The sequence below is a fragment of the Camarhynchus parvulus genome, chromosome 4 (assembly GCF_901933205.1).
Source record: "Camarhynchus parvulus chromosome 4, STF_HiC, whole genome shotgun sequence".
In the NCBI taxonomy this organism is placed as follows: domain Eukaryota; kingdom Metazoa; phylum Chordata; class Aves; order Passeriformes; family Thraupidae; genus Camarhynchus; species Camarhynchus parvulus.
This window is the reverse complement of record NC_044574.1, coordinates 53,540,885-53,556,154: the sequence shown is the minus strand read 5'-3', so window position 1 is coordinate 53,556,154 and position 15,270 is coordinate 53,540,885. Positions and strand designations below refer to the sequence as shown.

The following is a 15,270-nucleotide window of genomic DNA, read 5'->3' as shown; positions in this document are numbered from 1 at the left end:
GTTACCCAAGCCTTGCTTACTGTCAACAGCTGCCAGCAATCACCTCTCCATCTCACACCCTCCAAAACCTGCTCCAGCTAGAGTACCTGCTCACCTTGGCATCAAGTCCCACCGCAGTTAATAAGAGAAACTTTTTATCAAGAGTACTTGGGCCAAAGTAAATCATCAGCATCTCTACAGGACACTGTCAAATGCAGGTTTTGAACTAAGTTTCTGTAATGATTTTCATGCAAGAATTGACAAGATCACAGAGAAAGCCAGAGAACATTTGATTTCCTAGCTATGACAGGCAATATTTTTTGGGAAATTGTGCAATCAGAAGTCTATCAGCATAAAGCATTCAGTCATTTCCTACACCTGCAAATGTGGCCAACATAGAGACCTGCAGCTCCTCCTAACCTTACACTATAAAAATAAACTGTACTGGTTCCCTTATCCATTGCCATTATTAAGTAAGAGGGATTCATACAGCAGACTTGCATCTTACCCTGTTACCTGTCTTGGATGCAAAGTTCAAAACAGAACAGAATACTACCCTTGCTTTTATCTTTTTCAATAAAATTTTGAGTAGGCATAAAAATTGTTATGTTTCAGCCTCAGTCAACTCTAGTCATGGGGATATTGACCTGAGCAGTCAATTTAAAGTCTTTTGCATTTGTAGCATGTTACCACACTAACACAAGACTTTAAATGCAACTGATTATGACTGCTTAAGGAAAGATTTAGGAAAAAAATAGCTACTAAAAACAATGGTTATACACTGTGCTGTATTTTAATGATAACAATAAATTTATTTGTTGATAACATAATATTCCCAGTTATCTTTGGAATAATCTCATTATTAATGCTGTGCTCATCCTCTCTTTCCTGCCTGATTCAGTAATTAATCTGTTTCTGGTCTCACACACTGCATAATCAGAGGAAACTGGCCTGTGGGTTTCTCAGTTCAAGATTTAAATGCTTCTAGAAAGCACCAGATCTATTTTTTAGCTGTTAATACACAGAATACCACTTTAATTAAAATAAACTTGAACTTTTATAAATGTGAAACTTTTTCTTAATTAAAGCAAAGACTAGGGTTTTTTCTTACAGAAACAAGGAGTCAGAGTCCCTTCTGCAATAAAGAATGTGCCATTCTGACTTCACCAAAATGTCATCCAATTTACTTCATCAAAGTGTTTGGCCTTGTGCCCCAAAAGAGAAAAGCTATTAAATGGGATTGCTCACTGACTCTGTGCAGGGGCTTTGACAGAAAAAATAATTGTTGTCAGCCCAGTGATTAGGGTTGCAAATACCAGTGGTAATTTTCCATCAGGAAGAAAATCCCCAAACACCATGGTAGCTTGTAAGGTCATGGGTGGTGGAGATGTTTTGTTGGACTGTTCACTATGTCCATTCAAAGCAAAAAAAAAAAAAAAAATTTCAGGTGACCTTCAAATGACACTAGTGAAAGCCACATTTATAACAAAACAAAAGGAGTCAGTTCTTCATGTGAGAGGAAGCAATTTGTGGCACACTTTTACAGATGAGATGTTGGAAGCAAAAGCTTACACACATGCAAGAGAGACACAAGACAATTACTCTGGACATCACTAAATACAAAAACCCTATAAAGAGCAGGAGAACTTCTGAGAATAGTCATGAACTGGTAGAAAAAATGAAGGAAACACCTTGCTGCCCTGTCCTTCTCCTCCCTTGTCATCTGCTTGTGGGCAGTGCTGGAAGCAGCACACTGGCTTAGATGGATCCCCAGTGTGAGCCAGCACAGGCACTCTAATGTTTGATGAGCAGACATTAAGAGGATTATTCAGTGAATTCCATGCTGCAAATGACTGCAGGAATGATGCATTAGCTGATTGCATGAGAACAGACTGCAACAGCTGACTCTTTACTGGGTCAGCAGCTGTACAGCACAGAGGAGGGAATATCCTGCTCCCCTCCACACAACACTGCAGTGCAGCCTTTGCCTCAGGTAGGTGTCACCAGGGCCACACCTGTGACTGCTCCCAGGCCACAACAGTGTTGTGCATGGAGCAGTGCAAAAGGAATAGCGGATTTAAGAGTTCCTGGCTCTTCCTTTATTTGATGTTGGAGTGGCAAATACACAACCTCCTGCACTAAGCTCCCTGGTGCACAGCAGGGCAGGTGGGACATGCAGCAGTGCTGTCAACGGTGCCAAAACAGTCACAGCACTACTCTTCTTACTCACAAAATGAAGACAACATAGAATGTCTTCCCCTCTGTGACCATGCAAAATAGCTCATGGCTGATTAAGGCTCCAAAAGACATGCAAGGTATCAAATAATCTGTATTTCTAAGACTAAAATAATGTGGCCAATGGTATAGAGATCTTCAAAGGCATCTTCTAATGCACATGGTCACAGGTATATTCATGAATATCAACTGGATGGAATAACTGATTTTTATTCAGTTATCAGTTCACAGAGTTTACATTCAGTGGCACAGATACCTTCAGGAAAAATACAGAAAATTATTTAACATGAACAGTAACAGAAAAAAAATTCCCCCCACAATGTATTAAGCATGCCTTCCATTTTGTACCCAGAAAGTGATGAAAACATCATTGTTAGAAGGGGAAACAATGTCAGTAAATCATACTAAACAAAACTGGTAACAAACATCAAAACATCTAGTATTTATACATGAGTTTTTTGCCTTGGCTGCGATTAGCATATCAGTACTGGGTCAGTTTCTTCCTGTCTGCTGTTCTTCCTTGCCATCATTTACTTCTATTTTATTAACCACAGTTCAGCAAAGCTGTTTCAGACAGAAGTGATAAAAAGGAGAATCTCAGTGTTTGCAAAAGAAACGTATCACTGCTTTCCAATATAAAACTAATACCCTTTTCAGTTCAACTTTCATTTCCTTTTGTTCTCCCAAGACTATTTATATATATGACCTTTTACCTGAGACGGTAGCTCTTAATAAACAGCTAAAAGCTACTCTGTTTCACATCAGTACAACCTTAACCTACTGCACTCATTGCCATAAAACACGTACAAAGGTCAAGAGTTGTGATACGTAAGCAAGAGAGAGATGTGGAAATCCATTATTTTTAGAGAGGACTGCAATATGTGAAAGGAAATGACAAACATAGTAACATTCCCATGATGCACCTCAATGTTACCAACTCCATCTGTGGCGTATCATGGTATTTTCCAGGAGAAAGAGCAAAATGTGTCTCCAGCCATGCAGAAGGACTGAATCCTACAGGAAGTTAAACTGGCAGTGCCAGGATCAAACATAATTCCAGAATTTGTAAAAGGTTAAAAATACTTCTGAGGGAAAATATTCATCTTCCACGCCCATCCCCACAATCTGCAACTAAAACATCCCTGTGTTATCAACAGTTTCCAGCACAAATCCAAAGTACAGCCCCACAGAGGCTACTATGAAGAAAATTAACTCTTCCCCAGCCTAAGCCAGCACACCATCATATATAAACTGGCAGGGGATTAAGATGTCAATGACCACACCTCATAAGAAGCCTGTAGCAGAATTTAAGATTAAAAAAACCCCAAATTAAGCATTTACAAAGTGGCACAAGAAGACTTCTCTCTTGCTGGGTCTACCTAACTCTGTGTGTATGTGCACAGATGTGTTCAGTAACAACAGAGCTTAGATCAGTTCAGGGGAACATTTTATTCCACTTTTCAGTTTTGAAAACTGGATTCTGCTTTATCTATTTACTGTAATATTATTCATAAATGGAAAAAGGATGATCTAAAATAGAGTTGTGACCTAGATATGGGAAAAATCCAGGCTCTCCAGATCTGCATCTCACATTACAGTTGCTTAAAATCAGTCTTGAAAAAGCTAAATTGTATTTGCAGATCTAAAAATTAAAATACAAGAAAAAAAGTTTTTCACACATGGAATTCATGGATTGTTACTTTCATAAGAAATACCTGATCTGCAGTAAATAAGGAAGTCTCAGCGTCTCTATATTGGTCTAGTCACTCATGTCAGGTTCTCAGGTTCTCAGTGCACAAAGAACAGATCCTTTTTTAACACTGAAACCGAGATGTTCATTGCTGGCAATTAAGGTCAAATGCTGCTGGGATCTGCTGGATACATCAGATTTTCAAGAGCGTACATATCCACACTTTAGGAGCATCTGGTCCTATGCATCACATGCTCATGTTGCTCTCAGACTGCCCCGAGCCCAGTTTATGACAACAAGCTTTGGGGCACTAAAAGTGCTCCAGGCAGAGCAGGGTGCACCAATCACCTTCTGAAAAAACTGTGATCTTCACAGTACTCGCAGGAGGGGTTTGAAAAAAACTAAATAGAATTTATCTGCTCTTAATTTGGACAAAGGAATTAATTTAGTGATAACTTCTTCTGAAGCTCCCACCTTCAGAGTTGTCCAGATGAAGCTAATGGCAGAGGCCAGCCAGAATTAAATGCCACAGACAGGAAAATCTCTTACACTTCTTTACTTTGGGTCAGTTCCGACTGCCTGCAACGTGTCCTTGTCACAAAGACAACACTGACTGCTGGTTTATACAGAGCGGATAACGCTGATCATTCTGTGTAACCTGATTAACTGAGTGACTAAGGAGAAACAGAAAAAACACTGAGGAATATAAGCAGGAGGAACTGAGAGATTTGTCTTAGCTGAAAAATTTTCACCTTCTTGTTAATCTCCTTTTTCCCCCATGGGTAGAGCAATGATGCTCAGCAACAGCTGGCTACTGGAGAAGCTCACATGCCTATTTTACTGTACCCTGTTTCTTGGTGCTGACTGATGCCTCCCTTTTGAAAGATGATGATGTACTGCCTGAGATGGACTGCTTCCAAGTGCTAAATCACATCATACTCCTCCAAACAAACAAATCATCAAAATCTCCATAACAAAACAAACAAACAAATGAACAAACAACAACAAAAACCTCAGATAAACCCAAATCAATAACAGACAATGAATGAAAAACATTTCAAATAAAACAAGTGCAAGTACAAACCAGGACACACATCCACATATGGATTTTATTTTCTCTACATTTTAGCTATGTGGAATTATCATGGGACAGTGATAGTACCAATAAGTATTTGTTTGAAGAAAAAAAACTGTGAGAGAGCAAAAGCAAAATTCCTAAGCACCTCAACTACAAAATTTGTCAGCTATATTAAAACAATTTACAGTATACTAGAAGTATGGACAGCAGGGGGGAAAGAGACATTTGTTATGTGCCTGTCTTTCCTTTATACGTCCTGAATCTTGGCAAATTTCTTCTCATAATATGTTAAAATTAAAACATGGCCGGTAAAATTCTAGCAAAAGAAGAATCAGCATAATAATTTATTAGAGAGTTTAGCATTAGCATATTTGTGTAAATATTCAGGACTGCATTTAGTAACACCACAAGTGACAGATTTATAATCCTGTAAATGCTTCAGTGAATTTCAAGAGCAGAAACATTCTCATTTAATAACACATACACAGGGTTGACAAAGCCAGCAGAGCTAGAAGCTCTGGAAAGCCATTTCAGAATTACACAATGAATTGTTCAGGGCTTTTTTACTTGCCTTTCTGAATCACAGCCTAAACATAACCATCCTCCAGACTGAATTTCCTACAGGTGAAGGGTTTGGAGGCTTATAAACTTTCCCCTACAAATCTCACATTGCTCATTTCCCGTCAGCTCACATCTTAAAATGTCATTCAGGCTGAATCACTATACACTCTTACTATAAACATGCCCATCTGCTCACTGGTGGACAACTGCAAGGTGAATTCTAGCTGAAGAAACACTAAACAAGAAAATGGAGACTGACTTCCACAGGTGGTCCTTCTCTTCATGCACTTTCCACCCATCTTCACATGTCCTACGTGAACCCACTCCTATTCTTGGGGGCTCCTTAGTCCACGCAGGAGCAGACTGGCATGACCTGCCCAAATAAGGGGACACAGTAGAAAATGGAAATGTTTGTTCAGATCTTCAGAAAGGATTTCCAATGATCCGTTCCTGCTGTCTCCTGATGGGAAAGAATTAATCCAGTACTGAAAGCTGACCATTAACACGATGCTAAAATGGTCCCAGACATGAAAGAAGAATAAAGGAAACTATCTCGACCCTGCAGGCTTAGCCAGGGCAGCGTAACATGGATTAGAAATGGATGCCTTTTTTCCTGACGTAAATGAGGGGCTGCTCCTGTGTCTGCCGAGTGTGTAACCTGAGGTGACAGGCAAAAGGACTTTTTTATAGGGAGCCCATTAGTTGTGGTGTTGGTGGCTTCTCAGAACTTTTTCCCAGATCTTTTCAAGGGATTAAAACCTCATGCTGTACCTGAGGAAGGGAAAGAAGCATCTCTAAGGGAACATCCAGCTTTGCTCATTAGGGGAAATCAGTTGAAATATTGTGGTTTTCAGCGGAGGTGGAGCTTTAAACTTAGCTGCAGAGGGACCAGCCAAGCCAAGATGGAGAACTTTGTGACAATCTTACCTTTCCTACCTCTCCTCAGGGACAAAAGGCTCAAATCTTACCTCATTATGAATGATCTGCTCAGAGTGTTCAATGGAAAGGAGCAAGCATTCCACTTCAAGCTAAGTTAGCTGGAGCACTCTCCCTGACAAAACAAATATGCACTTTGGGGTTTTGCCTGGCTGGGACAGGAAGTGCACACTTTGCACACACCAAGCATCCAGAGGTGCAGCCCCACCTGCAGCAGGGGACTCCCTGCATGTCACAAATCTCAGAGCAGGCTTGCACAACGCTGTGCATGCACTTGTACTGCCAGTTAAAGTGCAAAAAACTACTCTGTCAACTCATCCTCCCCACTGAAGTGGCAGCTCTGGCTAGAAGACTGGAAACAAACAGGATAAAAATGCAGGGAGGTAATTGCATCTAAAATAAGAGTTCTTTTGAAACTATTTGTTTTTGCAAAAATCAGCAGGAGACTGATTTCTGCAGCTCTTCAGGAACTCAAACCTACCTGTTCAGAGGTCATCAGAATGCAACTACAATATACTCAAAATGATAAAGCTGTAGATGTATTTACTTGACTTTGTAGGATCAACTTTGAATTTGATTTTAATGTTATATTACATTAATATTACTTTAATGTTACATTAATTTTGAAAATGCACTTGCTTTTTCTTCTGCATCAGGTGAACAGGGTATGTATTCTACCACCCAGCTAGAGAGGAATGGGAAAAGCCTTCTGCATTCCTGTCCCAAACATGTGATCAAATCAGGACAGCATACATCCTTTTCTGAACTAAATGAGCTACTGGTTCTTGAAACTAGAAGTGCTCTGTCAAGAAGGCATTGGAGGGAAAAGGTGAAATACAACAGAAGGAAAAAAAAGATATTGTAACCCTTGTATGACTAGGTAATAGAGTATATGTTTTATTTGAAGACAATACTGAAAAAAATAAAGGTGACATGTTACCTCAAGCCAGTAGAAGTTAAAATCCCAAGAGCAAGCTCATATAGTTCTCCTGCCCAAATTTCCCTTGCCACCTGAACTAAATAAAAATCTTCACTGCCTATCTCTGATCATTAGAGAAGCCTAATGACTGTTATCCTAAGATCCCAATTCATTCCAGCAATACACCACTGGCTAGTGCTACAACATAGGACATACAATTACAGTTCAAACAGCAATTCAAGACCTTTTTTATATTTTATTTTATTTATTGTTATTTATTGTTCAAATTATCATTTCTGTTGTTACCATAGGTTTTGTAAACCTATATCTTCCAGAAGGTTACAAAATTGGCAATACTGCAACTCAAGACTGACTAACTGTTCATTACTTGAGTTATCACTCAGTTTAGTAACATAAAATTCTAACAGGATCATATGGATTCACACTAGGAATTCTGTTACAAAACAAAATATAAGCATTATTTTCTTACAAACTCCTGACACTTATAATGTGAACACGCACAACAGTGCAGATGTACTATCAGAAAATTAACTGTTTACACACAACACTGCCTAACAAAAACCAGGTATTTACGATCCTGACAATGTGACCTCTGAGCAAGCACCTAATCAGAATGTTCAACCCACTTCACCTATTTCTCTCTAACTAGCAGAGCCTACTGAGAAACAGACTGAGACTCTTACTGACTTAGGAAATTGAGGTAAAGCTTGGATTAAGGATTGCAGTAATATCTGGCTGCAAATGAGACCTGTAAACTCCAATAAACTCCAGTTTATTTCAGAATTTTAAAAAACAATCAATCAAATCCTAAAATTCTTTTATTATAAGGCATTTCCAAATATAGATATATTTCTGAAGAAAGCACATGTTATACTTCCACCTGCTGGCCACCAAACTGGATAATCGTCTGGTATCATTCTAATAGGTGGAACAAAATCCTTCCAGGCAAGGTGTCATGAACCTGACAGTTCAATTTCCCATTGAAATAGAAACTATTCTAAGACAAATTTTCTTTTTTGTTAAAATTGTACTTTTTAAGAACATGTAGATGTTTCCAAAGAAACACATTCTATAATTTCTAAATATAATATAATGAGAAATAATTATAATATTGAGCAATGAGCACGAGGAGGCTTTACAGCCCTGGGAACAAAGCAGGGACTGGAATGCAACTAGCAGAGATTTCCAGCTGCCTTATTTTCTGAATTGTGATCCACTGAGAAAGCAAGCTAAGAAATCCCTTTTACCTGGCACAACTTGTCTTTCCCAATGACTGAACAATATTTGAAAGAAGAAATATAACAGGGATTAAGGTGTTCCTGTGCCTCCTCAGTGCACATACACAACAAGAATGGTAGTTCAACTATCAGCAGCCCTACAAAATCATCCTTTCCCATCTCAACACTACTTAATTTTAAACCATCTGCCACAGTCTGATTCAAATGCTCTTGCTCCACCCACCTCACACTTATCTCTAGGTATGACCAACACAGTAAACAAGATGCAACTTGCTCCACTTGAGCTGTTTTTCCTTTCCAGTACACTGCTGCAAGAGAAGAGTGATGCTTCCATGACTTCATCTAATGATCTACGTATTCTGTGACAAGGCTGTGGGACTTCAGAGAAAATGTAAACATGGCAAAGTGAGGAAGAAGTGCAGTGTGAGATATAGAAAGGAAAGGGTTTAGTTGATTAAGTGCTGGCAATACAGAGAGGGATGCGGGGGAAAGGATGATGGAATACCCAACAAGGAAGTGAGTGAGTTCATCTAAAACTCTCCTCACCCTATTGCTGTTCCCAAAACAGAAGCTAAAAAAGCCACTTAAATAAATGCAGATAAGTTTGGTAAAGGGCAAGCCCACAGTTTCTTCACTTTCCTTGCCATTCACTCCCCCATCCCACCGTGGTTCAGGCTTAAATGCAACATCCTTAAAAGCAACAGGGCCTAAGTTTATGAGAGCACTGTCCTGAGCATCCTACATTCTTCGCTGCTTACAACAGGATTATTTGGAAAATTTCTATCCATCTACCTGTAGATAATTTTCCAGAGCAGACTTGCTACAGATAGGTGGGTGTTTTCTGGACACAGTGACACAGGTCATGACAAATAATTATCTGAGGCATTTGTTCTGTATACACAACCATTCTATTTATGGTCATGCATTAACAATCTGTCTTTTCTCACTGATCTATCTACTTGGTTCTCTTCAGTATCTCTGTTATTTACATGACAGATGGGGATATTTGCTAGTTTTGAGATAATATGGTTCATAGACCGCTAATTTCATGTATAGTTAGTGTACTTCTTGTGTTTGAATATGTGCCTTGATTAAACTAGAAACTTCCCACCCAAATCAGATGGACAACAAACAAGGTCAAATTTTTGCAGCTGGCTGCCAGCAGAATTTGGAAAATATCAACAAGGTCCAAAGATGCAAGCACAATGTGAACCCTTGTACTTAGGCATGGCTTTCTCAGGCAATCATCTGTCTCCTGAGGCAACGCAATGGGCAACACTTCACAACTCATTTGAGTAATTGTATCTCTTAGTGTATTTTGTTGAAGTAATTCTGGTTGTCAACATGTAATTTGATAGCTTGTATCTCTCAACAGTTGTGGGAAATTTCCCAGATCTTCACCTTAGCGCAATCCCAATTACTACAAAGTCCTCAGAATTGAAAGACTATTTTGGCTTCTGGAACTTGCTGAGGCTTGAAGGAGAAGGAAATACATCTGAAGCTTTTCTTCTGGGCCCTTTTTTTTTTAAATATGTTCTTTCCCTGGTTCTGCTGCTGAAGTGACCATCAGTGGCTAAACATCACTGTCACTGGCCAGGCAGATCACTTCCACTACCCAGAAGTTACTGTTACACCGGAAGGCTATCAGTGATTCTATCTCCTTCCACAGAAGCAATTCAGCCGAGTACTAGTAACAGTTAAAAGACAACTAAATACATCAAAATACTTCCTCACTGATTCCCCACTTAAGAAAACCAGCAACCCTTCTAAAGGCAGCTGAGCCCAACTCATACCGATTCAGCAGACCCTCCTGTGATACATCGCAAAGGCAGAGATGTTATCAGCTGATTTCATCTGAATGGCAGAACCTGGGCTCACACCAAACTTCCTGTTCTGTCAAGGTCAAAGACACTGTATTTTCATAACTTATTTTCTGACAACTTCTATTCCAGACAGTGAAGGCCAAAGTGATTTTATCGGCGGGTAAAACCCTACCAAGTGGGTAAAACCCTACCAAGGATAGGCACGTAGTTCAACCCTCCCAAACTCATGAATTCACACCCTTTAAGAGAGTAATTATCAGCACAGTTAACAAACAATAAGAAATGAGGCACCTGCAAACCATCTCATGACCATTTTCCCCGCACAGACTTGAGGTTGTTTCCTGTGGTAGAGACAGCACAAGCCAGAACAATGCACCTTTGGTTGCCTTACTTCTCAGCTTTTAAATGTTAGAATCCTTTGATGTTACACACAAGCCCTCTTCCCACCAAAGGCATAATACTCTAACTACAACACTTTTCTTTAAAGTGTTGTACTTTTTTCAAAGACTCTTATTTAATGCTTCTCTTCAAGTACATCCAGAAATGGCTGAGTCAGAACACCTGACTTTTAAACTCAGGTTCATGTTTGAGACAGGCAGACTTCACACAAAGGCAAAGGTTAGAAACTTCTCTCCTAGAGGTTTGGTACTCTAGGACCACTGTCCTTAGAATTATTCTGCCTCCTCATTTGAAAACATTTAAATTTTAGTGAATATATTTCCTGCATAAATAAGTGTGTAGCCAACAAAGAGTAAGACATTGAATAGAATGAACTTCCAGACCAGTAATGAAAATTAGCCTATCAGCAGAATCAATGTGTAAACTGCATATCAATCAATAACACGGAACATTATTACAACAGCCTGCCTCCAATTATCTAAAAGATTTCTGAATTGAAGCTTGAATTATTGATTTGCTGGGAGAAAATGAAATATTAGAGATACTCACTTTTACCAAAATTATTTTTGCTAGCTCTTCACATACAGGCTTTTCTTCATCCTTCTTCAAGCCTTCTAATTCAAACAAAGTATTGTAATTTTCCAGCATTTTTGTCATTATCTTGTTGCAGATCTCCAGTTCCTTCATCCCTTCAAATCCAGAGCGCACACTAGAATTGGAGAGATGACAAAGTAGAGTGTTACAGGGACTCAACATACAAAAGGTCCTGCAGAGGGTCTCTGTAACATTTCATTTGTGGACACAGGCTGGATGGCAGGCACAGGAAACTCTGAACTGGAAAGGAGGCCTGTGCCTATGTTGTTAACGACTACCATAGTTTGTTTGCAGTTTTTCTTATCAATATTAAATACCAGACCTTTGGCCAAGCTACCTTATCCACAGAATCCAGGCGGGGATAGAATTGAGACAGCCACCAAATGAGGAGCCACCAACTCTGCTGCAAGCTGGGTTTCATGACCCACAGTGCAGACAGCTCAGGCATTCAGATGCTCTGAACTGTTCATTCAAGAGTCAGATTCCTCCAAAACCTGGTTCATGATAACCTCAAAGGTACACAAGAAGGATAAGTGAAAAAATTAGGAAATCCCACATGCTAATCAAAACACTGAAAGTTAAACAAGGTCTTTGCCTTCAGATGACCCAATTCTGTCATCAGAAAACCAGATTTTTTAATCTAACTTTTAAAAACACTAGATTTTTTAATCTAACTTTTGAGTTACCATTTCTTTTGCAAGTTGGGTCATAACTCAAAATGGCTTTCTAAAACATAGAGATAGGTGGTGCCTTTCACAGAAGAGCCTAAAAGATCAATACAAAAAGTGATTCCTAAGTTCCATTTTCTGAGAGAATAACCAACTTCTTGGCTGCTGAAGAAGAGGCTTCTTTCTCTCTTGAAACAGGCCCCTTTGCAGCTTACCACAGACCTTAAAGGCACACAGAAAAGGGAAGATACTGTATCTGCATGTTTCCTTATCTATTTCACACAACTCTCTCATGCAGCAAAAAATGCATGTCACTTGCAACAGAGCTCATAATTCATTGAAGCATCTAATGATAATCTGCAAACTTTATTGACAATTTTATTGGCCCCAAACTGACTTAAATCCCATTTTAATGCAAAAGCACAATATCTGAAGGATCTTCTGCAATCATTCAGTGCAATCATTCACTACCTATTGTACAGTATTTCCAGTAGACACAGGCTTCTCAGTAAGCCACAAAGTGGCTGCATGGATGTGAATTTCCTAAAGATCTTCTAAAGTGGCAGAGACTGATGATCAGGAGTAATGAAACACAGGAAACATTTACAGTGAAGAAGCAGAGAAGCCAAAACCAAAAAAAAAGTTTCAAGTACCTTTTGGCTGAAGACAAGAAGACGTTATGTGAGAAGAAAACACAACCCAAACTCCCAAAAGCAAAACAAATTCCCCCTGAGCTACTTTACAGGGATGTAACTTGAAAGTAAACCTACCCTAAAACTTTAACTGCAGTTTATCGGGGTCAGATATGCATTTCAACAACAAGGCTCTGAAAGCTGATGCTCCCAGAAATTTGTCATGAAAAAGTGCCTTTATGTAGGGGCTACTGATCCTTCTCAATGCTTTACTCTGTGCCATACATCTACGTGTCAACAGGGAGAGTAACCACTGCAGCGGAACACATCTTTGTAAGATGTGTACTCCAGAACAGAGTCTTTATTGCTATTATTTCAACATTTAATACATGCTAGAGTAGCAGGACCTGAGTTTTAAAGGATTGAATTCTTTTATGCTGTAGAATATTGGCAGCTGTAAAAATGTGTCAGTCTCAGCTGATTGATTTCTTTAGTGTGGAAGTTGGCCTCAGACTAAATAAAGAACAAATGGGACAACTTCTGCTGATGGATGTGCATGTATGCTCTGGCCAATTCACTTTGAAGAATGTCACATATTCACTAAAACTTAGTAAGTGGCCTGAAGAAAGTGTATGTATGCAGTAGGCCTATGCAATTGTCCTGACTGAAGGGAACCCCTCTTCCCATGCTAAATGATGTGCTCCAGTGTTGGTGTGCTGCAAAGCCTGCCTAGGCTAGCTGAGGCAAATCCTGACTATTACCTTCCTGATTTCTTTCTCCAAAACAGAGTACAACTTAAATAATGGCACACCTATGAATCTCATTCCCAGGAAAAGGACTGAAAATGTAATAGAGCACATGCAAGTCAAAATAAAGACTCCAGATAGCAGAATTTTCACCTAAGCCATATCTGCTCGGAATTACAGCCAACAGGTGGCTACTGGCAACAGCTAATACAAAAAATTCTACCTGGTTGAAAACCAGTCCAGTCTATAGTTCCCACAAAGCACAAAACCAGTACTTAATTTCTGCCCAATTCCATTACTTTCTTGCCCTCCCTTCCCCACACTACCTTGTCAGTTAAAATATATTAGATCAAACCTGTGAAAAATCGAACATCCCATTCTGAACAATTCTGTATGAGTAGGGTGAGACACATATGCAAAACACAAGGCTAAAGCTCATGGCTTCAGTCTTTTTTAACACCTCTCTCTGAGTGTAACTAAGCAAAGGACCATGAAGTGATTTATTTTAATGGAAATTTACCATATTTTATTCATTGCCACCTCTCAGCCACATTAACAGGCATATTTAACAAAGTTTCTAATATATTTCTCCTATAATTGCTATTATTAGACCTCAGTCATGATAAGGACTATTACACTCTTTGAGCTCTCCATGGTGACATTTTCCTTTCAACAAATATATGCTGAGCTGAAGATAAGTTTATATTATGAACACACACCACCCTGCCTATTTATACAAAGTAAACCCCATCTGCTGCCACACTGCATGATCTGCCAGTTTGACTAGACTTTTCTGAAAATGCACGTAAAAAATAGCATTTTACTTTAGCTCTTCTCATTCTGAAAAGTCATGACATCTACAAATGTCACTTCAACTGACTAAGAAAAACCCAGATCTGTGAGAAAATATTCTCTCACACTTCCACTTTCCTGATGCACACCCTACTCCTTGGAAAATTTTCATGATCATTTGTGAAGATCTTGTTAAAACATCACAGTATAAAACTGTTCATAGTCATGGCTCCCTTATGTCTATTTTCATGTTAATTAAGCATTACAACTGCAATGCTTTGAGAGTTAGACACACAATTTACTCTAGTTACAAAATCCTCAACAGAAGGACTTCATCCCCTTCCAGCCACATATGTACAAATTACTTCAGTAGCAGCATCAGAAGCATCAGTTTCACTACCACAAACAGCAGAAGGGTGCCATAAACCTGCAATTTCTATGGTTATTTCTAGCAGAAAAAGTGTTGATAAGCTCAGATCTATCTCAGCAATTTGAACTGGAAAACTCCCACTGAAGTTAGCACAGTGGCTTGCAAAGTCATCAACAGATACACAGCAAAGGCAGAGCAGGAGCAAATTCCCTAGTGTGCCCTCCCTTAGATTCCACAGACACCTGCCCTTCCCAGAGAGATGCTCTGAATGATCTGTGTGCAAAGCACAGTGTGTCTGCTTTAAATATTTGGAAAAATGTGCTTTGTCTAAATGAGGCACCAGCGTTAAGAGTATCTGACACAGTTAAGAAGGGTCAAGGGCAAGGGTGCATCAGTACCACAAGTTTTGCAGGATATTAAAACCTGAAATTATTGGTGAGTCATTTTAAAGCAGAAGAAGCAGTAGTTCTCAAAATTAAAACATTACTTGGTAATTGGATCAGGCTGTCAGCTCTTCACTTCAAAATCTGATACCCAGCAGCATTTCACACTTCTGCACAGTGTCATGCCAGCATGGCTGGCCCACCCA

The 15,270-nt window shown here is 39.3% G+C and overlaps 1 protein-coding gene across 4 annotated transcripts in view; it reads right to left on the bottom strand.

The window, feature by feature from the left end:
- FAM13A (family with sequence similarity 13 member A) overlaps nt 1–15,270 on the bottom strand; it is a 119,948-nt gene that overhangs the window by 84,003 nt on the left and 20,675 nt on the right. For all 4 annotated transcript variants that reach the window (XM_030947278.1, XM_030947276.1, XM_030947279.1 and 1 more), the window contains exon 5: nt 11,429–11,588. In XM_030947278.1, the coding sequence (XP_030803138.1) occupies nt 11,429–11,588 (160 nt within the window). The remainder of the gene's footprint in view (nt 1–11,428; nt 11,589–15,270) is intronic.